We start from the raw sequence: 26,964 nt of genomic DNA, 5'->3' as shown, positions 1-26,964 counted from the left end.
TCTATGATTTCTGCTTCACGCTCACCATCATTATAACCAGTTTCTGCTGATCTCTGGGAGAGTTTACGCTGATTTTATGGGCTGTAGAGGAAACATCTTGTGGTCACTGTATTGGTTTAACTTTTATTAACACCATGCTGTATTTCATCTGGCTAAAGGTCAGCTGCTACCTTTATTGTACAGGTGTCTGAAATCTCACCTGAAAACACTGAAAACATTTATTTATGTACTGGGATGATGAGGACGATGATGATGATGAATTTCCTGTTGTCTGTTAGTATTTTTTTGATCATATGCAGGACATTTGCTTCATATCCTGCAGCCCAAACTAAATCACCTGTTTTTCCAGCTTAAAGGAGCAGCTCTTTCCCTCATATCTTTCCACCCGAACGTTGTGCACATAAAAACACAGATTTATCATAAAGATGTGGAATCAGAACTGAGATGCAGACTGAGCTGAGGGTGGGATTTAATGTCTCTGCCTGGAGGATAAAAATGAGGAGAACCTCTTCAGCCATTTCCCAGAAGAACTTCCAGAGGCGGCGGGACTCCTCGAGGCGGGCTCGGCGCTCAGCCGCCAGCTGGCTCAGCTCCTGGTAGCAGAATTCCAGGTGAGCGACCCGGTCCTTCACGATCTGAGGATCACAGGGCTTATAACCTGAGGAGGACGATGAAGAGAACTTCATTATGAGTGAAAATTATCAAAACTAAATCAAAGTAATGAACTGTGACATACTCTCAGTGTCGTTGGCGAACTTCTGAGCGTTGCTGTTGACCATGCGGACCCGGTCGGTCTGGATGCCAATGTCGGCCTCCACCAGGGCGTGTTTCTGCAGCAGGTCCTCCACCCCCAGCAGGTGCTTCCCGTAATCCTGAGACAGCAGCAGCATCTGCAGGAGGACATCAGGATCACATCTCCTAGACATGAAAATGCTCCTACAGGACAAAAAGCTGCTGAAACTTTAAAAAAGCTTCTTCAGAATTTCAGAAAAAGTTTTGACGTTTTTCTAAAAGAAAGTTTTTAATGTTGCCAGCACATTACCCACATGGCTGATCACATGATGGATCAGCTGTTTCTGCTTCTCCAGAATACACATGTCCAGGAGAGAAAAAGCAGACCTGCAGATGTTTCTCTGTCTGGGTCTTGTTGCTCCAGGATTAGTTTCCTGTCCGTGACCACAGCTCTGTTCATTACAGCCATGTGGATCAAAGACTACAGCGCCCCCTGCTGACCCCAGACCAGCTAATGGAGACAAAGATTTTCTAGAACATGCTGATTCATCCAAATGTATTATTTTCTCTAAATAAACTGAAACAAGATGTAAAACTGCACATGCTCACTGGAGCTGATTCCTGATTGGTCACAATCAATCGGCTGGTAGCCAATGGCTGCACAGAGTCAGACATTTAGGGTTCATGTGCTTCAGATTCTCATATAGAAAAATATGCTCATGTTGTATGGATCCAGCTACTTCTAGATTAAAAACGAGCTGCAACAAGATGAGATTTCAATAAATAAATATTCTGTTTACACAGAAAACTTTGGACAAAAAACAAGTGAATTATTTAAACTATTTTTTGAGCTGGAAAGTATAATAAATCAAGTTGTTTTGTTCTTAGTATGTGAATCATAAAAGATGATCCAAGCAGTGATTCATTTGTTGTACTTCCTTCATTGCTTTCTCAGTTTTTAAATTTTAAACATGGACTGGATATTAATAAACGTAAAGTAAATACACGTCAGTAAGTTAAAGACTTCTATACAAACTGACAACATCTTCATAATTAAAGAATTACAGTGTTCATTCCTGATTGGCTGCCTCGCCCATCCCACCTTCATCTCGTCCATCCAGTCCATGATGTACAGCATCTCCTGGAAGACCCTCTGCAGGTTCAGGTTCTGCTCCAGCCTGTGCCGCCGGGCCTTCAGCAGCTCCAGCAGGTACTCCCACAGCCGGATCACGTTGTCCTTCCTGGCCGTGATGCGCTTGATGTCATGGTAACTCTCTGCCTCCAGTTCCTTCGCCACGGCAACCACCGCCTGCACCAGTGAGAGGAAAAGGTTTCTGATTGGCCAACTGAAGGAGGCATGGGCCAGATCCATCAACATTTGCATGATGTTATAGTACTTTTATCCCCTCTGATCAGGGTTTACTCTGGTCAAAGCTCAGATCGAAAACCAATAACTAGTAATGAATAATCACTTATCAATAATCACTGATTTAAAGAAACCTGCAGGCAACTGACCTGAACTCGCTCCTCATAGGCTGCAATGTCGGTTTCTATAGCTTCATGCTTCTTTGTAGCTGCTTCCACGGCCTGGAGGTCAAATCCGAAGTTATCCTGTGGGAAGAGGGGAGGAAACAAGGATGGATAAGAAGAAAAACGGAGAGATAACAGGAAACAAGGAGAGATAACAGGAAACAAGGACGGATAACAGAAAACAAGGAGAGATAACAGGAAACAAGGAAAGATAACAGGAAACAAGGACGGATAACAGGAAACAAGGAGAGATAACAGGAAACAAGGAGAGGTGAGAAAGGGGGAAGGAAGCACGGAAGAAAAATGGAAGGACACAAGGTGACGAGGTGGGAGAAAAGGCGACATTATGGAGGATAGATGATGGCTGGAGGAATATCCTGATCACTGTAATAAGCTTTCTAATCATTTTAGCCACACTGCGTATGTCAAAGGACACACCCCCAAACATCAGGTGTTTGTGTGCGTTACCTGGGAGACCAGCCTCTGGTTCTCGCTCAGCCACGTCTCCCTCATGGCGGCTTTACGGTCGAAGCGTCGAGCCAGTTGCTCCAGTTTCTCCTGGCGAATCAGCTCCATCCTCAGAGCCAGTTCCCGTTCATGCTCCGCCTTCTCCAGGCGCTCCCATGCCTAGAACACACATCATCATCACCATCCTCATCATCAACAACACCATTTTTGGAGCTGCCTGAGTGACATGAGGAAGGAAGACAGAGAATTTAACAAGAAAGTGGTCTGAGAGGTGCAGCGGGGTGACGGACAGGTCGGCTGTGGAGCAGTTTCTGGTCAGTACCAAGTCAAGAGTATTACCAGCTTTGTGTGTTGGAGGAGTCTGAACCAGTTTGAGATTGAAAGAGTAGATGAGAGCCAGAAAGTCAGTCGCTGTGGTTTGCCAATGTGAATGTTCATGTCACCCATGACAATTAGTGATGTGTCATCATCAGGAATGTCAGAGAGAATCATGTCCATTTCAGAGACAAACTCATCTATACTGCCACCCGGAGGTGGTAAATGACCAGAATGTATGCAGTGATGGGTGTAGAGAACTTTACTGGTGATACTCAGGTGATGAGTAGGTAGCCATAGGACGGAGAGGTAAAGTTCCACTTTGTAGAAATAAGAAAGCCCGTTCCACCTCCTCGTCCAGCTGAGCGAGGTGTTTGGGTAAATTCTGCATTGACAGAAAGGGCAGCTGGTGTAGCTGTGTTTTCTGGACGGATCCAGGTCTCATTCAGGGCTAGGACCTGAATGTCTGAGACATTTATCAATGAACTGATAAATTCTGTTTTGTTCACTACAGACTTACAGTTCCAGAGACCGAAGGTAACAGAGGATGTGGCAGACGTGCATGCCATCGGAAAGGACGGGTTTTGCGAATTGCAGTATCTATGGGTGACACGTCTTGGTCTGTACCATGTCTGATGGGGATGGGTTTGGATGGGTTGTAAGGAGATTATAGCTCATGCCCTTGCTCGGTGGACTTGCGCAGGTAAACTCACAGGTTTTTACCCTATATGGTCTTAACTCAATGTGGGCTAGGACAATGAACGATGTCTCGCTGACGCTTCAGCGAACCATGTGATAAAGTACCTGGAGCTGGTACAGCTGATGTCACTTCACTTGATTGAAACAGTCTTTTTCTGCCTTGCCCTGAGTAGTACGCAGTGGGAGTGACCCAGGATTTTGGTGAATTAATTTTAAACAGCCAGGAGTAGAATCTTTTATTCCACAGATAATAAATAGCTACCAGACTAGAAGGACATATGGACTGTTAGCCTGACTGTTAGCGTGATGGATAGTTTTGTTCGTTTTCTGCGTCGGTTACGCACACAATTTGGTCCGTTTTTCGGGAGCTTAGCTATCTGTCGCTTGACGCAGAAGACGGAGCAATACCACTGGAAATGGTGGGGGCAGTGCTGAGCAGAATAGCTGACATGCGACCAGTGGAAGAAATAGCCTGACTGATCGTTAACCTGGCTGTTAGCCTGATTGTTAGCCACGTTGTTAGCCTGATTATTTGCCTCATTGTTAACCAGTTTTTTAGCCTGACTTTTAAATTGATTATTAACATGATTGTTAGCCTAATTATTAACCTGACTATATGTTTTAGTGTGGAAGGCTAGAAAGCAAGTAATGAATTAGAGATCAATGCCCAGGCTCTGGGTCTCCTTATATGTTGTCATGGATGTTTGATGCTGATCGATTAAGATTGATTGATTATTTTAGTGAAGATGTTGTTTTTCCAGGTGCTCAGACCCTAACCCTAGCCCTAGCCCTAACCCCTAACCCAGGTGCTCAGGAGTTCTAACTTAATGGCTGAACGGTGTGGTAGCCAGCTTATCGCAGCAGCTGCACTGTGTCATCAAGGATCTTTGGCACCCCACTCTCACAGTTGGACGAGATCTCCTCGAGTCGTCTCCTCCGAGAAGCCAGAAAGATCTGGAGCGACCCCACCCACTCAGGACTCTCTGTTTATCACCGTCCTCTCTGGGAGGCTCAGAGTCACAAAAACTCAGACCAACAGACTCAAACAGCTTCTTCCCCATGGCTGTCAAGAGACTAACACAGAAAATGACCTCCCCCCCCATATCACCCAACCACCCTGTGCTATATTGAAGACTTCTCTCCTGATTACATTTCACTGTCATTAATCCTACAAACTTTTCAGCTTGCATTTACTTTTATTATTGTATAGTCGCCTGAGTATTTATTCATTTATATACATGTGACTGTTTGTTTATATGTACATATGCACATCTGATACATGGCTGCTGCTGAAGATCACTCCTAAACAAAGCTTCCCCACTGTACAATGATAATAAAGCTAATCTGATCAGACCTAATCTGATCTGGTATGATTTAATCTAATTTAATCATATCAAACCAAGTGAAGGCCAGCCAGGGTAACCGAGGAATCCTAGCTTAATGGCCTGACTGATCATCATGATGAACAGAAACAGGTGTGCTCACCTTGTTGATGTCTGAGATGAGTTTACCCTCTCGAGGAGTGTATACTTTCTGGTTGTTAGCTCTCATCTTACTCTGGATGGTGAATAGAAGAACCTCCAGGTTCCCTTTCTCTGTAAACCTGCACACATATTTACACAAATAAACTTAAATTGAATTGAAGTTAAAGAAATGACATGTTTATGATCGTTAACATGCATAGTTCTGACCTCTGACCTCACACAGCATCACAGAAGGTTACTACTTCCAAGGAGTGAAGGCTACTTACTTTGGTGGTTTCTCCACAGTCCGGTACGTGTTGAAGGCCTGCAGCTGCTGCTGGACTCCAACCAGAGAGTTAGCAAACTTCCTGTTGTTGAGGATGATTATGGTTTGTTCAATCCACTCTAACAAGTCAGACGCCAGCGACTCGTACTTCTCAATCATCTTCTCCGTCTCAATGGCGTTATCCAAGACCTGGAAGATGATGCAGATTTCCAGAATGTCACATTTCTGCTGAATTTTAGATTAGTTTCACAGCAATTGAAGAGATTAAACTGATTCTGTGTTTTCTCCTGTTCAGGTGTTTGTAGGAAAAATAACAAAGAGAAGAACAAAATATCCTGGTCTTTTATTTTAGGATGATTGAGTCTTATTTTCTGCTCCCTGAGCCGCCACCTTACCATGGGGGAGAAGTTTGCATGTCATGACGATCCTAGCGGCTATGTTGTCGGGGGCTTTATACCCCTGGTAGGGTCACCCATGGCAAACAGGTGTCTAGGGAAGGGACCAGACAAAGTGTGGCTCAAATCACCCCTATGACGACAACAAACCATGGACCCAGGTTTCTCTTTCCCGGATGTAGGTCATCGGGGTCCCCCTCTGGAACCAGGCCTGGAGGTGGGGCATGGAGGCGAGCGCTTGGTGGCCTTTGCCCATGGGGCTCGGTTGGGCTCAGCCCGAAAGGTGACATGGGCCCCCCTCTCGTGGGCTCACCACCTGCAGGAGGGGCCATAGGGGTCGGGTGCAGTGTGACCTGGGCGGCTGCCAGAGGCAGGGACCCTGGTGGTCTGATCCTTGAATGCAGAAGCTAGCTCTAGAATGTCAGTGCGAGGTTGAACGGTTCCGGCTAAATATAGTTGGACTCACCTCGACACAGGGCTTGGGCTGAGGAACAACTGTCCTTGAAAAGGGCTGGACCCTCTTCCATTATGGAGTTGCTCCCAGTGAGAAGTACCAAGCTGGTGTGGGCATGCTCATTGCCCCCCAACTTGGCGCCTGTACGTTGGGCTTTACCCCGGTGGATGAAAGGGTAGCCTCCCTCCGCCTTCAGGTGGGGGGATGGGTCCTGACTGTTGTTTGTGCTCATGCACCAAGCAGCAGTTTAGAGTACCCACCCGTTTTGGAAACCTTGGAGAGCACTCCTTCCAGGGACTCCCTCGTTCTGCTGGGGGACTTCAATGCTCACGTGGGCAATGACAGTGAGACCTGGAGGGGCGTGATTGGGAGGAACAGCCCCCCCTGATCTGAATCCGAGTGGTGTTTTGTTGTTGGACTTCTGTGCTCGTCACGGACTGCCCATAACGAACACCTTGTTCAGACATAAGAGTGTCCACATGTGCACTTGGCACCAGGACACTCTAGGCCGCAGTTTGATGATCGACTTTGTAGTCGTGTCGTCGGACTTGCGGCCAAATGTTCTGGACACTCAGGTGAAGAGAGGGGCGGAGCTGTCCACTGATCACCACCTGGTGGTGAGTTGGATCAGATGGTGGGGGAGGATGCCTGGCAGACCCAAGCGTGTTGTGAGGGTCTGCTGGGATCGTCTGGTCCCCTGTCAGAAAGAGTTTCAACTCCCATCTCTGGCAGAGCTTCAACCATGTCCTGGGTGAGGTGGGGGACATTGAGTCCGAATGGGCTGTGTTCCGTGCTTCTATTGTCGAGGTGGCCAGCCACAGCTGTGGCCGTAAGGTCGTCGGTGCCTGTCATGGGGGTAACCCCCGAACTTGTTGGTGGACACCAGCAGTAAGGGACGCCGTCAAACTGAAGGAGTCCTTTCAGACCTTTCTGGCCTCTGGAATGGCCTCCCTCTTTTTGGTCTGCCAGAACCTTGAATGATTATAAATCTCTTTTAAAAACTTATCTTTTTACATTGGCTTTTAACTTAAGCATCATCATTAGGACAGGCTTTCCTCTTTTGTTGTTTGTTTTATTGTTGTTTTGATGTTTTTATATATTGTTATTTTACTTGTGCAGCACTTAGGGTACCTTGTGGTATACAAATAAAGATTGATTGATTGATTGATTGATTGATTGATTGATTGATTGATTGATTGCGAATCTGCTTTTGCTTACGGATCTTCTTGATGTCCTTGTACTCTTGGAGTTTATTATTAACCTCTGTGGGCAAAGCATGAACAAACATGACCATTTTCCGCTTACACTAAACTTTCTTTGCCCAGGCTGCTTTGAGTATTTTCTCTTTAATATATCTGGAATGCGATCAGGATGGGCCTTGAGATGGTCTCGTTTTGAGCCGATGGACGGGTGGGCTCGCTGGATTTGCAAAATTGCTCTGTATCAGCCATCTCTGTTTTATCTAGGGCTGCAATGATTAGTTGATGTTGTTGACAACAGTCGACAAGAAAAATAGTCAACAATGAATTTATTGTCGGCAAAGAAAAAAACAAACAAAACTTATAGCAAGGGTATTCAACTAAAATTTAAAGAGGTTCTGTTAGAGAAAAATTTTTGGAGCCAAGGTTTGGGAGGTTTACAATGAAAACATTTAATAAATTTAACTTTATTCAAAATAAGATATACATGACTAATCTTTAAAAGAAAAAACCTGGGGTAACAAATAAACAACAACAAATGAAAACTTTCTCTTTACATTGTGATGACAGTGAAACTGATTTGTGTCTCACGGATAAGAAGATTTTTAGAGGGTCTGCATGATGAGCTCTCCAGTACACTCTCTTGTCTACTTATTATTATATATATATATTACACATCTCCTATTTATTCACGGGCATTGTCACTGTTGCTCTGTCAAGTGAAGTTGAACGTGCATGTGAATAGGGGCATGCAGGTGTTACACTAAAACCTGTGACCCATCAAAATCTGTGTCAGCATGTACGTCTTTGAAGACGAGTGAAGTCTTGAAAACTTGTATTTAAGTCTGAGTTCATTTTAGTGCAGTGTGGAGGGGGTTCTGATGACTGTCAGAAATTGTGACCTAGATCCCCCCTCTTATAGTCTGGACTCTTCTAACAAAAAAATCTGATATTGTGGACAGCTATGAGAGAATCAGGGGGGCTTCATAACAGGAGCAGGACCAGCCCAAATAAGCAGCTACACTCAGAAAAAAACAAGCCCAGAAACCCACAACTGAAGATATTTGCAAGAGCCTTAACATAAAAACCAGCTCAAAGTTGCTAATAACAGGCAGATTTAGCAACCGTGCTGCCTTTCTCCAGCGCAGTCGTCTTTATCCCTGTTTTGTTTGATCTAGCGGTAGTTTACCGCCAGGCCGGGAGCCTCACACACTGATTGGCTAAGTGCACCATGTGGGGTGGCTTACCTCACGTGCAATTGGTCCGCATGTTTCCTGACTGCTACTGTAAAGACTGTAAAAGTTACGCCAGTTAATATGAACGGACCCAGTCAGATTTTATACTCTAACTCCAGGTCCATGTGGGACTGGTTCTGGGTCCGGATCTGGACCGCAGTCTGCTAGTTAGTGACCTCTGCTAAAGGTTGCACATGCGCAATAAAGTCCGCCAGGGGAAAAATATGGCGGCGGACCAGGGTACAAAACAGCAGCAGAGGATGTCAAAAGTCTGGGACCCTAAGAGTTTACGAGGTCCCATGATAATACCCCAACAAGGATTTCAGTGAACAGATTTACTTGCATACTTTGTCAGAGATTGTAGCAAAAGTTTACCAGAGAATGAGTGAAACTGAGAAGAGACTGAGAGCAAATCTAAACTTCTACTCTTCTACTCTAAACCACAGAATAGGTTGAATAAATGAATTGTACTAAAACTGTTCCGACACATTACAATAAATTGCTCTTTGTATGAGAAAAAAAGGTCTGGGACCCCCCGACATCAAACTAACAAAATAACTTAAATACATGTGAGGTTTGTAACGCGGACCTTGCGTACTATGGAAGTACGTCTGCAATGCTCGAACATTTAAAGACGCACGTCATACTAAAATAATAACCCCATGCTTAGTGAAATAAGAGCCATTTAATTATTATGAGCTACATAATCCTATTAGTCGACTGGTCGTTTTAATAGTCGATGACTAATCGACTATCAGAATAGTCATTAGTTGCAGCCCTAGTTTCATCCACCCATTTTTCCACCTCATTTAGCCTTGAGCCATGGTTACGTATATCTCCCATTATGTTCTGTAGCTTTTGATTTATCTCCGTCTTAAGGCAGGTAAGTTCTTGTTTGATATTGTGTCTAAAATCATTCTTGAAGTTCTGTAGGTCTTGTCTGAGTGCTGTTTTCAGGATTTGAATGTCCATAGGTTCTGGATAGCTTTGACACCCATTAGGTCCTCACAACCAGAGTCTCCTTTTTCCATGCTAGTTATATCCTCCATCATCAGTTTCCTCTTTTCTTTGTTTTGGTTGTTGTCTTCATTTTTCTTGGTTCCACTCGATGTCTTTTTACTTCTAGCCCCACTCATTCTAAGCCATTTTATTATTTTGTGAGAGCGACACTTGTATTTAAGTTGGTTTTTGCAACTATAGACCAGGAGTGTTATGGGGCTATACCGCCATCTTGAAGCACTAACCCAGAAGACTAGATAAGATTCTACATCGCCCACTCTGGCCCCGGAATGCATTTAACTATGGTCCCTGGTGTCTCTAATGCCCCGTTTCTGACTATGGAGCTACCAATTACCAGGGTTTTTCCTCAGCGGGTGTGTCGCTAAGTGCGGAAAATCTGTTAGAAACATGGACAGGCAGGTGGTGAGCCACAGCTTAAGGCTATGCTTCCTCCTGACCATCACCCAATCAGCCTGGGACACTGGCTGCACGGGCGCAGCTAAGTGGGTTAGCCTCTTCAAGTGGCTCCCCACCAGCTGCAGTGGCTTGGCTAGCTCCTGGGTTCTTTTCCACAGTGTGGAGCTGAGCCTCCACTTCGCAGAGCCTAGCCTCCAAAGTTATGAACAGGCTGCATTTGTTACACGGACCATTATCACTGAAGGAGGCAGAGGAGTAACTAAGCATCTGACACACTTAGCAAGAGAAGGCAGGAGATGGAGGAAGAGAACTAGCAGTCATGCTAATATGGATAGCTTTACGAAAGTGTTTAAAACAGAGCAGATAATACGGAACCTAAATATAAAAGAAAGGGTAAAGCAGAAGGAGAGTGTGTTAACTGTTATGTGGTGTGGAAAGGACTAACAGAAGAGAATATCAATTTTGCTAACAGGGCTAGCGTTGCAGATCAAAAAACCAAGGTACACAGGAAGTGACACAATACATCTTACCGCAAACACTAACACACGCTGACACATAACAGCAGGGTGCAAGATACTGGCAGGCAAAGAATATATGGAACGCCATAACCAAGTAGCTGGCATAGAGTACAGTAACATCTGCAGAATATGGATTGGAGACCCCTAGGTCTAAGGGCTAAAATTCTGTGTGACTTCAAGATACAGACCAACAACATGGTGGTGGCCAACCAACCGGACATTGTGATCATGGATAAGCAGCAAAGGAAATCCGTAGTGATGAATGTAGCCATCCCTAACCATGGAAAGATCAGGAAAAAGGAACACGAGAACCTGGAGAAATACCAAGGACTCAAGGAAGAGCTGGAGAAAGCCTGGAAGATGAAGGCAGCAGTAGTATCAGTGGTGATTGGAGTGTCGTGTCCTCCACACTGGAGAAGTGGCTCCACCAGATACCTGGAGAACCATCAGACATCTCCATCCAGAAGAGAGCAGTCCTAGGAACAGCTAAGATACTGGAGGACCCTCAAGCTCCCAGGACTCTGGTAGAGGACTCGAACTGGAGATGGACCCAGCCTCCCCAGGGAAGATGGGAGGATTTCTTTGCAGCTGCAATGATGCAACTTTTTGGCTGATGGATTCATTAGGGATTTTTTTAAATTTTAAACTTTCATTTTTAAAAAGTGCCAAAATTCTACATAAATATGACAAACTGGAATAAAAATTAGAATTCTTCCTGTTCACAGATCAAATATAGAAACAGATGATGAAACCGTGCATATCAGTTGTCACCTTTCCAATTCTCTTCCCCTCCACTTTCAGCGCCTTCATCTTGGAGAAGTAGTGATAGTAGGTGACCACATAGGTGATGATGGACTTCTCATCAGGATGGTCCACACTGATGTCTATGCACACACAAAACATAAAGACCGTGAAATCTGATTCCTGGAGATAGTCCAGGTGAATTGATGTATTTGTGCGGTCTCACCCTCAGGGTCCAGAAGCTTGGTGAGGCCCAGGTGTTGTTCGGCCAGGTTAAAGGCATTCTGCAGGTTGTAGTGAGCATTTGATTTCTTCAGCTTATCAAAGTCGATCAGATCAGGCCTGAACACACACACACACACAAACATACCAAGTTTAAAACTGCTGCTGTTACTCTAAACAAAAGTAAACCAGATGGGGTCAATGTTTCATTTTATTTTCTGTTCAACTGTGAAGCTCAAACTTTTGTTTTGCTGTCAAGAGTCAAATTTTGGTGTTTCGTTAATCTGAAACAGTTTCAGTGTCTTTCCTTTCCGGAAAAGTTAGTCATCTGAAAGATGAAAGCGTGACTGAAACAAACACAGAATTAACAGATGAAGCATCCTCTGAGACATTCAAGGTCTGCTTTGGGTCGAACTAACTGATCTGCACAGAAACTGCTCCATTATCATCTCTTACATAACAGGAAAATGTGGAAAATCAAAAGGATGGGGATGTGGCTGGACTTCTGGGAAGGAGGTAAACGAGCTGAATCAAGCAGATGAATGTTTCCCATTGGAAGGTTTTGTCTCATCAATACCTAGAATAGCAGCTTGATGTTAATCTACCCATTTATAGATCAGTCATCCATCCATCCATCCATCCACCCACCCATCCATCACTTCATCCACCCATCTATAGATCAGTCATCCATCCATCCATCCATCCATCCATCCATCCATCCATCCATCCATCCATCCCTCTTTGTCTGGTTCTTAAGTGTTTTTTTAAGGAAAATTACTGCCCCTGCTGTCTGACTGCAGAACTGCAGTATATCTTCTCCGTGGGACCTTCTCTAAACTTTTATTGTACTTAACCTAGAAAACATATTTTTCCATTGAGTAAAAACTTTCTGCTGCATCACATCCACCAACTTCTGTTTTTTTAAAGAAACAGAATCAGGCAGCTGTGAATCAGAAATCTTTGCTTTGTAATTTTACTCAGCCTTTCTGCAAAATTCACAGCTGATTCCTGTTCTCATCATCATCCAGCACATGAAGGTTTTATTTTCATATTTTAAAGTTTTAATTCAGCTTGTGAGTGCTTCTGGATCTCTTACCTGTGTTTGTGGATGAGAGCGTTGAAGGCCATCCCATCTCTCCAGCTGGTGGTGAAGTTGTGGATGTTGACATTTGGATATCTGGACATAGAGAAAAGAGAAAAGTACAGGTTTTACTCAGCTCAACTCAACCAGACTGAAGTGGATTAAAGGGAACTAGTTTTCCTCCAAATGAAGGAAAATTGGTTAAACAGGTCGACTATTATTATTGTTTACCTCCTTTTTGAACAGTCGAAAATTTTCACTTAATTTGTTTTTAGATATTGCAGGAAATATTAAAAGATAAACCCTTTAATTAGAAAGTTGATTCTGACCCCTATGATGATGAGAAAGCAAGGAACAAGGTTTCCTGGTGGCCAGACCTTTGCCCATGGGGCCTGGTCGGGCTCAGCCTGAAAGGGTGACATGGGACCCCCTCCCGTGGGCTCACAACCTGCAGGAGGGGCATAGGGGTCGGGTGCAGTGTGAGCTGGGCGGCTGCCAGAGGCGGGGACCCTAGCAGTCTGATCCTTGGCTGCAGAAGCTAGCTCTAGGGACATGAAATGTCACCTCTCTGGCGGGGAAGGAGCCTGAGCTGGTGCACAAGGTTGAGCGGTTCCGGCTAGAAATAGTTGGACTCACCTCGCCGCAAGGCTTGGGCTCTAGAACAACTGTCCTTGAGAGGGGCTGGACCCTTTTCCATTCTGGAGTTGCTCCCGGTGAGAAGTACCGAGCAGGTGTGGGCATGCTCATTGCCCCCCGACTTGGCGCCTGTACGTTGGGGTTTACCCTGGTGGACGAAAGGGTAGCCTACCTACACCTTGGGTGGGGGGACGGGTCCTGACTGTTGTTTGTGCTCATGCACCAAATAGCAGTTCAGAGTACCCATCCTTTTTGGAGTCCTTGGAGGGGGTGTTGGAGAGTACTCCTTCCGGGAACTCCCTAGTTCTGCTGGGGGACTTCAATGCTCACGTGTGCAATGACAGCGAGACCTGGAGGGGCGTGATTTGGAGGAGCGGCCCCCCTGATCTAAATCCGAGTGGTGCTTTGTTGTTGCACTTCTGTGCTCGTCATGGACTGTCCATAATGAACACCTTGTTCAGACATAAGAGTGTCCACATGTGCACTTGGCACCAGGACACTCTAGGCTGCAGTTCGATGATCTACTTTGTAGTCGTATCATCGGACTTGCAGCTGCATGTCTTGGACACTCGGGTGAAGAGAGGGGCGGAGCTGTCAACTGATCACCACCTGGTGGTCAGTTGGCTCAGATGGTGGGGGAGGATGCCGGTCAGGCCTGGCAGACCCAAGCGTGTTGTGAGGGTCTGCTGGGAACATCTGGGCATGGGAGGAGTTTGGAGAGGCCATGAAGAATGACTTCTGGACGGCTTCGAGGAGATTCTGGTCCACCATCCGGCGGCTCAGGAGGGGAAAGCAGTGCTCCGTCAACACTGTGTACAGTGGGGATGGGGGGCTGCTGACCTCGACTCAGGACATTGTGAGGCGGTGGAGGGAATACTTCGAAGACCTTCTCAATCCCACCAACACGTCATCCGATGAGGAAGCAGAGTCTGGGGTAGCTGGTGCTGGCTCTCCTATCTCTGGGGCTGAGGTCGCTGAGGTGGTTAAAAAGCTCCTCGGTGGCCGGGCCCCAGGGGTGGATGAGGTCCGCCCAGAGTTCCTTAAGGCTCTGGATGCTGTAGGGCTGTCTTGGCTGACACACCTCTGCAGCATCGCGTGGACATCGGGGACAGTTCCCCTGGACTGGCAGACTGGGGTGGTGGTCCCCCTCTTCAAAAAGGGGACCGGAGGGTGTGCTCCAACTACAGGGGGATCACACTCCTCAGCCTCCCCACGAAGGTCTATTCAGGGGTGCTTGACAGGAGGGTCCGTCGGATAGTCGAACCTCGGATTGAGGAGGAGCAGTGTGGTTTTTGTCCCGGTCGTGGAACAGTGGACCAGCTCTACACCCTCTTCGGGGTCTTTGAGGGGGCATGGGAGTTTGCCCAACCAATCTACATGTGTTTTGTGACCTTGGAGAAGGCATTTGACTGTGTCCCCCAGGGACTCTTGTTGGGGGTACTCTGGGAGTATGGAGTGCCAGACCCACTTGTACGAGCTGTCCGGTCCCTGTACGACCGGTGCTAGAGCTTGGTCCGCATTGCCGGCAGTAAATCAGAATCGTTTCCAGTGCGGGTTGGACTCCGCCAAGGCTGCCCTTTGTCACCAATTCTGTTCATAACTTTTATGGACAGAATTTCTCTAGGTGCAGCTGAGGTGTTGAGGGGATCCGGTTCGGTGGCCTCAGGATTGGGTCTCCGCTCTTTGCGGATGATGTGGTTCTGTTAGCTTCATCGGGCCGTGATCTTCAGCTCTCACTGGAGTGATTCGCAGCAGAGTGTGAAGCGGCTGGGATGAGAATTAGTACCTCCAAGTCCAAGACCATGGTCCTCAGCCGGAAAAGGGTGGAGTGCTCTCTCCGGGTCTGCAATAGGGTCCTGCCCCAAGTGGAGGAGATCTCGTATCTCGGGTTCTTGGTCTCGAGTGAGGGAAGGATGGAGCAGGAGATCGACAGGTGGATCGGTGTGGCGTCCGCAGTGATGCAGACTCTGCATCGGTCTGTCGTGGTGAAAGAGGAGCTGAGTCAAAAGGCAAAACTCTGGATTTACCGGTCGATCTACGTTCCTACCCTCACCTAAGGTCATGAGCTGTGGGTAGTGACCGAAAGAACAAGATCTCAAATACATGCGGCCGAAATGAGTTTTCTCCACAGGGTGGCCGGGCTCTCCTTTAGAAAAAGGGTGAGAATCTCTGTGATCCGGGAGGAGCTCAGAGTAGAGTCGCTGCTCCTCCACATCGAGAGGAGCCAGATGAGGTGGCTCGGGCATCTGGTCAGGATGCCTCCTGGACACCTCCCTGGTGAGGTGTTCCGGGCACATCCCACCGGAAAGAGGCCCAGACCTAGGACACACTGGACAGACTACATCTCTCGGCTGGCCTGGGAACGCCTCGGGATCCCTCTGGATGAGCTGTTGAATGTGGCCAGGGAGAGGGAAGTCTGGGTTTCCCTGCTTAGGTAGCTGCCCCCACAATCCGACTCTGGATAGGTGGCAGAAAATGGATGGATGGATTCTGACATTCAGCGTCAATTTAATTTAACTGATGATGTGTAATCTGGTATTTTACTAAACATGTACAGACACAATTTTGTCCCCATCCTCTTCATTAGGTCCCCCTTCTAGTACAGGGACGTCCTCTTCATTTGATGATGATCTGAGCTTTGTGACATGGTGCATTATCCTGCTGGAAGTAGCATCAGAAGATGCTCCACTGTGGTCATAAAGGGATGGACATGGTCAGCAACAATACTCAGGTAGGCTGTGCTGGTTAAACCAGGCCACGTTGGTACTAAGGGGCCCAAAGTGGGACAAGAAAATCTCCCCCCACCATTACACCAGCAGCAGCCTGAAGCGTTGATCCAAGGCAGGATGGATCCATGTTTTCATGATGTTTCCAGCAGATTCTGAGCCGAGCATCTGAATGTGGAGCTGAAATGGAGACTCATCAGACCAGCAACGTTTCTCCATCTTCTATTGTCCAGTGTTGGTGAGTGTGTGTGAATTGTAGCCTCAGTTTCCTGTTCTTAGCTGGCAAGAGGCACCCGGTGTGTCTTGTGCTGCATCCTGGTCCAGACAACTGCTGCTCTGGATATTTTCTCTTCTTCAGACCATCTCTGGAAACCCTGGAGATGGTTGTGGGTGGAAATCCCAGTAAATACTCAGACCAACAACCATGCCACGTTCAAAGTCTCTTAAATCCCCTTTCTGCATTAAATTTTATGTATTTACCTGCAGTTTGCATTCCAAACAACACTGAATGTTTGTCTGTGCACTAGTTCTGGTACACCGATTAGAGCAACGCACATGACAGAGCTTGGGCGATATATTTAGCCAGTTTTCAGACCCCTGAAGCTGCTGCTGGCTGATCCCGTCCTGGCTTACTGTCACATGTTAATGCCTGTTAATAAAGCGTGTGGAGGAAAACATGTAGAAAGTTAAAGTTCTGTAACATGTTGTAGACTCTTAACCAGAGAACAGCTGGAGCTGCTGGTTAAAGGACTTAAGATGATACTTTCACTAGGGATGTTTTCTATTTCTGTTTCTAGTGTTTGGAATTGAAAAACAATTAAATGGATTTTTCCAGACATTACTAGAGATGAGTTTACAACATTAATGTCTGCATCTGTTATTTGATTCAGTCGTCCACAAAAATACATTAAAATGAAAAAAATGTTGCTTTTGGAGCAAATATTGTTATGTGATTAAAATGATATTAATTGAAATGAATCCATTACAAAACATCTAATTAATAAGATCATTTTTTTTATCGAGTCCCTGCCCTACTTTATATCCTTCAAAAAAGTCCTGCAACTTATAATCTTCTGTTTTCCATCTTTAGCCTATGCAACCAAACCAGAAAAAAAGCTCTTAAATGTTAAGGTTAGTGGTGAACCTCAACTCTAACCCAGCTTCCTCTGATTAAAAAAAACGGAAAAATTCCCTGAATCTTCAGGATGTGTTTGGGAATGTTTGGGATTGAGATTGTGGTCTGCAGTGACTGTGATGTATGTGCATTGTTGTATTCACTCATTAATCTAAGTTTGTGGTTAGATAACAATGAAATAAACAAACAGTAGGAGGTGGGGCGAAGAGGAAGATGAAGATCCATTATGTTCAAACACTGTTGGATTAAAAATCACAGCTTGATAACATGGCTCGGATTTCTGACTTTCCTTCTTTCCTTCTTTTCTTGTTGGACCTTGGTGAGGCCTGTCACTGGACATATTGCACTTGTGTGGGAAACCAGCTCAAAGGACAGGGCTGTGTTTGGGACGCTTATCAGGACCAGAAGATAAGAGACATAAAACGGAGACGGATGTCTACCATCATGTCCTCCTGCTCTGATATGCAGTCCATTTCAGGAGCCAAGAAACGATGCTGAAGGTAAACCGTTACAAACAACTTTAAACCAATTTCCCTGTTCAAACATCTGGATAAATGCAGATGTTGTGTCTCAGTACTGACTCACCCTGCAGTCTTCATCTGACACCAGAGCAGCAGAGCATCTTTAGCAGATTTCCTCTCCTTGTTGTCCTCCGTCTCCACGCTGATGTCCTGGATCTGAGACACAAAGACAGAAAGTGCTATTTTCCAAATCTGCAATATCAAACACAAAACTGGACCTTAATGTAGCTGCATGAACCCAACAGATTTTGAGGAAAATCCCATATAAAAGAGAGAATTTCAGAAGAACAAGCACTGATTTCAGTACTGCCTGAGTTTCTGCCTTGGTTTTGGGTTATTGTTTACATTGCTGGTGTGGGGTCTCTCGTTAGCACCTTCTCTCTACAACCAGTTGAGGCAGTGACGCAGGCCACACCCACTGTGTACTGCTCAGGTAAAGCAGATACAGGCGGTTTCAGCTGGTTGCAATCAAGCAATGTGAGCTCAGCTGTGTCAGCTCCAGGTATTTTACCACACATGGTGCACTGAAGCGTCAGTGAGGCATCAGCCATTGTGTCGGCCCACGTCGGGTTAAGACCACAAAGGGTAAAGACCTGCAAGTCTACCTGCACGAGTCCACCGAGCAAGGGCCCGAGCTTAAACCTCCTCACTACTAAATCAACGCACAATGTGCATCAAACCCATCCCTGTCAGATATGGTACAGACCCAAGACGTGTCACTCATAGACACCACAATCCACAAAACCCATCATTTCCAATGGCATGCACGTCAGCCACACCCTCTGTTACCTTCGGTCTCTGGAACTGTCAGTCTGTAGTGAACAAAACAGAATTATCAGTTCATTGATAAATGTCTCAGACATTCAGGTCCTAGCCCTGACTGAAACCTGGATCCGCCCAGAAAACACAGCTAGACCAGCTGCCCTTTCTGTCAAAGCAGAATTTACCCAAACACCTCTCTCAGCTGGATGAGGAGGTGGAACGGGCTTTCTTATTTCTACAAAGTGGAACTTTACCTCTCCGTGCTATGGCTACCTGCTCATCACCTGAGTATCACCAGTAAAGGTCTCTACATCCATCACTGCATACATTCAGGTCATTTACCGCCTCCGGGTGGCAGCATAGATGAGTTTGTCTCTGATATGGACATGATTCTCTCTGACATTCCTGATGATCACACACCACTAATTATCATGGGAGACATGAACATTCACATTGAAAAACCACAGCAACTGACTTTCTAGCTCTCATCTACTCTTTCAGTCTCAAACTGGTTCAGACTCCTCCAACACACAAAGCTGGTAATACTCTTGACTTGGTACTGACCAGAAACTGCTCCACAGCCGACCTGTCCGTCACCCCGCTGCACCTCTCAGACCACTTCCTGGTTAAATTCTCTGTCTTCCTTCCTCATGTCACTCAAGCGGCTCCAAAAACAGCGTCCTACTGCAGAAACTTGAGATTCCTCAGACCTACACAGCTGTCTGATGAGGTTTACTCTACCCTCCCTTCCCACTCAGACTTCTCCTTACTGTCTGTTAATGAGGCTACAGAAACACTCTGCTCCTCTATCGCCTCCTCTCTGGGCAAATTCTGTCCTCTGGTGTCAAAACCAGCCAGACAAAACCCTCCCAGTCCATGGCTCACAGTGGTTCTGAGGGAGCACAGAGCCGGACTCAGGGCTGCAGAAAGAAAGTGGCACAAATCAAAAGAGCACACTGACTTGTCTGAGTAGCAGCAAAAACCTGAAACTTTCACATCCAGCCTAAAGACGGCCAAGATAGCCTTTTATCAGAACAAGATCCACAATGCTCCCAACACAAGACATGTTCATGGTGTTTAACTCTCTTCTATCTCCACCACCTGCTCAGCCTCCCACTGTGCTGACTGCAGAAATGTTTGCTTCCTACTTCACTGAAAAGGTTGCTACCATCAGTAACCAATTCACTGAGCCGGACCAACTCAGCCTTACTAAACCAGCTACTGGTGCCTCACTCTGCTCCTTCCGCTCTCTAAATGAGGACCAAGTCTCTAAACTTCTATTCAGCTCAAAACCCACGACCTGTCCTCTTGGTCCTGTTCCCTCTGACATCCTGCAGAGCATTTTACCTACAATCAAACCTGCAGTAACCCATATTATCACCTCCTCTCTTAAATCCGGTGTCTTTCCCTCTGCCTTCAAGCAAGCTCGGGTTCCCCCGCTGCTAAAGAAACCCACACTCAACCCAGCCCAGGTTGGAAACTACCGGCCGGTCTCACTGCTTCCATTCATGTCTAAACTACTAGAGCGTGCCGTCTTCAGTCAGGTCTCACAGTTCCTCCAAGACAACAACCTGTTAGATCCATATAAGTCTGGCTATAGGCAAGGCCACTCTACTGAAACTGCTCTCCTGTCAGTTACTGATTCCCTACGGGTTGTCAGATCCGCTGGACAATCCTCAGTCCTTTTTACTGCTGGACCTGTCTGCTGCCTTTGACACGGTCAACCATCATATACTGTTCTCCACACTCTTGGAGCTTGGCATCTCAGGATCTGTCCTCTCGTGGTTTACGTCCTACCTCACAGGAAGATCCTTCAAAGTATCTTGGTGAGGGGGCGTGTCACATGGGCTGACAACAGGGGTGCCTCAGGGCTCGGTGCTTGGCCCTCTTCTCTTTTCACTATACACCTCCTCACTCGGTGCATCATTAGCTCTCATGGTTTCTCCTACCACTGCTATGCAGATGACACTCAGCTTTTCCTTTCTTTCCCACCTGACGACACAACATCTAAATGTGAATATCAGCATGTTGCTGATATCTCCGCATGGATGAAGGATCGCCACCTTCAGCTAAATCTGTCCAAGGCCGAGCTTATTGTCTTTCCAGCCAATCCTTCCTTACCGCCACAGATAAGCGTGCAGCTTGAATCCATCACGCTTGTGCCTACGTCTTCTACCAGGAATCTTGGTGTCATGGTAGACAACCAGCTGACCTTTAAGAACCATGTTGCCTCGGTTGCTTGATCTTGCCGATTTGCTCTCTACAACATCAGGAGGATCAGACCCTACCTGACTGAACACACGGCCCAGCTCCTGGTCCAGGCTCTGGTCATTTCACGCACTGACTACTGCAACTCCTTACTGGCTGGCCTGCCTGCATGCTCAGTTAAACCTCTGCAGATGATCCAGAACGCAGCAGCACGTCTGGTCTTCAACCAGCCCAAAAGAGCTCATGTCACTCCGCTGCTAATCGCTCTCCACAGGCTTCCAGTTGCAGCGCATCAGATTCAAAGGTCTGCTTCTGGCTTACAAAACAATAACCCAAACGGCTCCGGCCTACCTCCACTCCTTAATCCAGAGCTACACTCCCTCTCCACAGTTACGCTCTGCCAGTGAAAGACGCCTAGTGCTCCCACCACAAGGTGGCACCACATCAGTAGCTAGACTCTTCTCCTCTGTTGTTCCCGGTGGTGGAATGATCTACCAAACTCCGTCCGATCCGCAGAGTCCTTATCCACTTTTAAAAGCAAGCTAAAGACTCAGTTGTTTAAGGAGCATTTCTACACTTAGCTTAACTCTTCTACTCAGAATGAGGTAGAAAGATTTGTCCAGGTCTTTGGTTCAACCAGGTACTGAAGAAGCTGCTGCACTTATGCCCAAGTTGATGTTGTTTGATGAAATTGTGATCTTGTATTTAAACAAAATGACTTACAAAAACTACAAAAAAAACTTTTAAAAAAATTATATGCACTGCCTCTAGCACTACATGACAGCACCTGGTCCAACTGGACTCAAAGCAGTCTGACTATCACTTAACTATGACGTCCATCTTGTTTGAATTCTTGCTTGTGGTGTTCTTACTCTCAAATGTAAGTTGCTTTGGATAAAAGCGTCTGCTAAATGACTGTAGAATAGAATAGAATAGAATAGAATAGAATAGAATAGATCTGAAGCAGCGGAGGACGAAAAAAGAAAGGAAGTCAAACGCCTGGTTGTTTCTCATCAAACTGATAAATTGATGAAATGTTCAGAAACAAACATCTAACCACTCAACCATCCATCCATTTATCTAAAATCATAGCAGAGGCAACAGGTTCGGCAGGGAGACCCAGACTTCCCACACCCTAGTGACACTCCAGCCCATTCTGGGGAATCTTGATGCTGTATCTAAAAAATTATTTAAGGCTCACTTTCATGTGCAGGAGATAAATATTTTTTAACAATCGTCTGAAACAGAGGGGGTGTCTAAGTGGCCTCCTCGGCTGCACCGGTGGCGACTTGCCTCTCAGATTTATTTACACTTAGACATCAAAACACACGAACACAACACAAACAACTTCTGGGGGGCATGTGTCATGTACTGGATGGGGGGCGGGGCTGATCGTGTGGCCTCGCTCATGAGTGGGGAGGGTGAGCGCAATGGGGACCTCTGTTCCCCGGGACGCTGCTGGGGGCGGGCAGAGGGAGGTGGTTGCCCTAGGAGCTGGTACATGGATTGGCTGCACTAATCGGGGGCTGCTGACTCTGGGGAATGCCCGGCCTGCCGCATCTGGGTGGGATGTGACGGTGGGCGGCTGAGGGAACTTTGCTTGTTCTAACAAAAGTAATCTGTTTATCAGCTCACTGTTACCAGATTTTTAAAGTGATTTAAAAACAGGTGCCAGAGTAGAGATGGAGAATTTTTTTTATTCTGCCATTTATAGCGTATCTTAGTTTTACCATGGTTTTCAGTAGATTTGACCACATTTAGTCAGTAGTATAGCATAGAAAGTTCCTTGGTTTTTAAGTTCCTCAGCAGGCTTAGAATAGTTGATTTGTTTTTAGCACAACATCAGTAGTTTTAGCTAAGTTTACATTAGTGTGAGTTATATAAGTCTTAATATCCATCCCTGTTTATTTCTGCACATCTGCAGAGGAAATTCTCGGAGGAGCAAGTGAGGGAGCCGCTGAGAACTTACAATAAACCTGCACGGCGTATATAAACAGAGATTCAGAAACAAACTAAAAAGATAGATTTCAAATAACTTTTTTTTGTCTGTTCATTTAGCAACACGAACCCAACTCAGTTTCATAAAAACATCTGAATTTCTATCTGTTTTAGACTTTCAAAACTCTATGACCTTTTGTTTCTGTTGTACATCTTCTAGGATATAAAGCAGTTAGAAATCTTTCATCAAATGACAGAGTGGGAAAAAAGCAGCTTTGGATAAATAAAGTAAACAAAAATCATGCATCATTAGTCAAGCCAACCGGAAGTTCACCTGTCCTCAGGATGCACATCTCACCTGGAATCGAAGGATGATGGTCCAGATGAGCCCCAGAGTGAGCCGGTGGTTTCCATCCACAATGTCATGGGAGCCCATGTTCTCCAGGTGAACTCTCTGTTCCTTCAGGAACTGCAGAGCCTTGTCTACATTTTCCAGACAGTGGATCCGCATCCGGCCCTTCGTAGGTTTCGGCTGCAACAGAAAAAACTGAAGTCAGTTTATCTACAGCCAAAAAAAAAAAGGAGTAAGCATGACCTTCTCCAAGCTGCAACACAGAGGCTGCAGACGTTGCAAAACGATGCAGACGCACGCAGACGGATGCAGATGGACATGGATGGATGCAGGCGATGCAATACGGATGCAGACGATGCAATACGGATGCAGACGATGCAAACAGATGCAGACGATGCAATATGGATGCAGACGATGCAAACGGATGCAGACGATGCAATACGGATGCAAAAGATGCAAACGGACGCAGACAATACAATCCAAAACAGAAAATGCAAACAGACGCAGACAATGCAGATGGACGCAGACGGATGCAGACAGATGAAGACGATGCAGATGGACGCAGACGATGCAGACGGATGAGGACGATGCAGACGGACGCAGACGGATGCAGACGGATGAAGACGATGAAGACGGACGCAGACAGATGAAGACGATGCAGACGGACGCAGACGGATGCAGACGGATGAAGACGATGCAGACGGATGCAGACGGATGAAGACGATGCAGACGGATGCAGACAGATGAAGACGATGCAGACGGACGCAGACGATGCAGACAGATGCAGACGGATGCAGACGGATGAAGACGATGCAGACGGATGCAGACGGATGCAGACAGATGAAGACGATGCAGACGGACGCAGACGATGCAGACAGATGCAGACGGATGAAGACGATGCAGACGGACGCAGACGGATGCAGACGGATGAAGACGATGCAGACGGATGCAGACGGATGAAGACGATGCAGACGGATGCAGACGGATGCAGACAGATGAAGACAATGCAGACGGACGCAGACGATGCAGACAGATGCAGACGGATGCAGACGGATGCAGACGGATGAAGACGATGCAGACGGATGCAGACGGATGCAGACAGATGAAGACGATGCAGACGGACGCAGACGATGCAGACAGATGCAGACGGATGAAGACGATGCAGACGGACGCAGACGGATGAAGACGATGCAGACGGATGCAGACGGATGCAGACGGATGCAGACGGATGAAGACAGATGCAGACGGATGCAGACGGATGAAGACGGATGCAGACGGATGAAGACGATGCAGACGGACGCAGACAGATGAAGACGATGCAGACGGACGCAGACGATGCAGACGGATGCAGACGGATGAAGACGATGCAGACGGACGCAGACGGATGCAGACGGATGAAGACGATGCAGACGGATGCAGACGGATGCAGACGGATGAAGACGATGCAGACGGACGCAGACGATGCAGATGATGCAAACTGAAACAGACGATGCAAACGGATGCAAAAGATGCAAACAGACGCAGACAATACAATCCAACGCAGACAATGCAAAAGGACGCAGATGATGCAAACGGATGCAGACGGATGCAGACAATGCAAACAGACGCAGACAATGCAGATGGACGCAGACGGATGCAGACGGATGCAGACAATGCAAACAGACGCAGACAATGCAGATGGACGCAGACGGATGCAGACAGATGAAGACGATGCAGACGGACGCAGACGGATGCAGACAATACAAACAGACGCAGACAATGCAGATGGACGAAGACGGATGCAGACGATGCAGACGGATGCAGACAGATGAAGACGATGCAGACGGACGCAGACGGATGAAGACGATGCAGACGGACGCAGACGGATGCAGACGGATAAAGACGATGCAGACGGACGCAGACGATGCAAACTGAAACAGACGATGCAAACGGATGCAAAAGATGCAAACAGACGCAGACAATACAATCCAACGCAGACAATGCAAAAGGACGCAGACAATGCAAAAGGACGCAGATGATGCAAACGGATGCAGATGATGCAGACGGATGCAGACAATGCAAACAGACGCAGACAATGCAGATGGACGAAGACGGATGCAGACGGATGCAGACAGATGAAGACGATGCAGACGGACGCAGACGGATGCAGACGGATGAAGACGATGCAAACTGAAACAGACGATGCAAACGGATGCAAAAGATGCAAACAGACGCAGACAATACAATCCAACGCAGACAATGCAAAAGGACGCAGATGATGCAGACGGATGCAGACGATGCAAATGGACACAGACGATACAATCGAACGCAGACGATGCAGACGATGCAAACGGACAAAGACGTTGCAAACGATGCAGACGGACACAGACGGATGCAGACAATGCAGACGGACGCAGACAATGCAAACGGACGCATATGATGCAGACGATGCAAACGGACGAAGACGTTGCAAACGATGCAGACGGACGCAGACGGATGCAGACGGACGCAGACGATGCAAATGGACGCAGATGATGCAGACGGACGCAGACAATGCAAACAGACGCAGACGATGCAGACGATGCAGACGGACGCAGACAATGCAAACAGACGCAGACGATGCAGACGATGCAGACGGACGCAGACAATGCAGATGGATGCAGACGATGCAAACAGATGCAGACGGATGAAGACGCTCTCAGAGCAACACTTTAAGCTTTAACTCTTTCTTTTGTTTGTTTGTTTGGTTTGTTTTTTTTTTTTGTTTTGTTTTTTGTTTTTTTAAGTCAAGTCTTGTTATGCGAGAGAACAGCCCAGATCCATCTCTGTCTGATCAATATGACCTTCTATTAGTTTTATTAGTCTATGGGACAGAATCTGGCTCTGGGAGAGTCTCGTTTAATCTGTGATCAGAGGAAACTATGGCAACAGGAATTCCCTTTTTAAACAATGAATTAACTGTAAAAGTGCTGATAGTCCAGATTCATTTAGTTATGCAAAGAGAATCATTGCAACACAATCTATATTCACCACAATAACTAGAAATCTGACAGATGGAAAGTTAAAAACACAGAAGCAGCTTAATTATTATTATTATTACTATTATTATTATTATTAATTGGCTTTGAACGGCTGCTGCATAATAGAAACACTAGGACACAATACAGAAAACACTCCCATTAGTTGGATCTGTCTTCTGATTGGTTAACAAGGCTTCAGAGGCGGGACTAGATTGCCATCTTTTGGTTTCTGACAGGGTTTAAGATATTTTTAATTAATGGTACCGTGTGGACGTTCACATCGACAGATAACATGAATAAATTAAATAAAAAATATTTTACTCATCTCAGAGGGAAAGTAGTGATAAATTTGGCGTCTCAGGAACAAGTTTTGTCTGCAGAGGCTTGTGTATGCACTGATGATAACATTCACATCACAACAACCTCGGAGGAGTCGAACTACTCTGTAAGTATCGTTTATCAGGGTCCATTTCAGCTACCTCTCAAAGCAGCACCAGGTCTTACAGAGTTCCAGGTCTTTTTCTGGGCTTTTCTTAGACCAGGGTTAATGGATTGAAGCCAGGCCATGGCTGGAAACCGGCTAAACAGACAGACTCGTAAATTATATAACTCATCCTCCTGATGCCCAGACTGTCCTGTGAGTTCTGATTGGTGGATTGTCTCCTTCGTGTTCAGGATAACGTTTTAAATTGGGAAGAAATTCCGAAACTTAAAAAAAAAAGAAACAGAAAGAATAAATAAGTGAGGTGAGATGAATGAGTTAGCTGCTACATCCTGCAGGCTGTCCACAGAATATGTCCTTAATGATGCCGTCCAACAATAACACTGCTGTCTTTGCTTTTCCTCACAGACAGAAAAGCCCCAGCTGAACCCAAGATTCAGGATCTGGACTCAAACTGCAGACATTTGGCTCAGTTTTCTGCTGGTGGGACA

The 26,964-nt window shown here is 46.3% G+C and overlaps 1 protein-coding gene across 3 annotated transcripts in view; it reads right to left on the bottom strand.

The window, feature by feature from the left end:
* LOC121656050 (spectrin beta chain, non-erythrocytic 1) overlaps positions 1-26,964 on the bottom strand; it is a 180,194-nt gene that overhangs the window by 81,232 nt on the left and 71,998 nt on the right. For all 3 annotated transcript variants that reach the window (XM_042011042.1, XM_042011041.1, XM_042011040.1), the window contains 12 exons: positions 23,039-23,212; positions 17,837-17,928; positions 12,770-12,850; positions 11,678-11,793; positions 11,482-11,594; positions 5,495-5,682; positions 5,230-5,347; positions 2,731-2,889; positions 2,248-2,343; positions 1,835-2,041; positions 737-890; positions 507-658 (listed from right to left, as the gene is read on the bottom strand). In XM_042011042.1, coding sequence (XP_041866976.1) covers positions 507-658; positions 737-890; positions 1,835-2,041; positions 2,248-2,343; positions 2,731-2,889; positions 5,230-5,347; positions 5,495-5,682; positions 11,482-11,594; positions 11,678-11,793; positions 12,770-12,850; positions 17,837-17,928; positions 23,039-23,212 — 1,650 coding nt within the window. The remainder of the gene's footprint in view (positions 1-506; positions 659-736; positions 891-1,834; positions 2,042-2,247; positions 2,344-2,730; positions 2,890-5,229; positions 5,348-5,494; positions 5,683-11,481; positions 11,595-11,677; positions 11,794-12,769; positions 12,851-17,836; positions 17,929-23,038; positions 23,213-26,964) is intronic.

Source organism: Melanotaenia boesemani, chromosome 16, assembly GCF_017639745.1.
Source record: "Melanotaenia boesemani isolate fMelBoe1 chromosome 16, fMelBoe1.pri, whole genome shotgun sequence".
Classification (NCBI taxonomy): domain Eukaryota; kingdom Metazoa; phylum Chordata; class Actinopteri; order Atheriniformes; family Melanotaeniidae; genus Melanotaenia; species Melanotaenia boesemani.
This window is presented reverse-complemented; position numbering and strand designations above follow the sequence as displayed.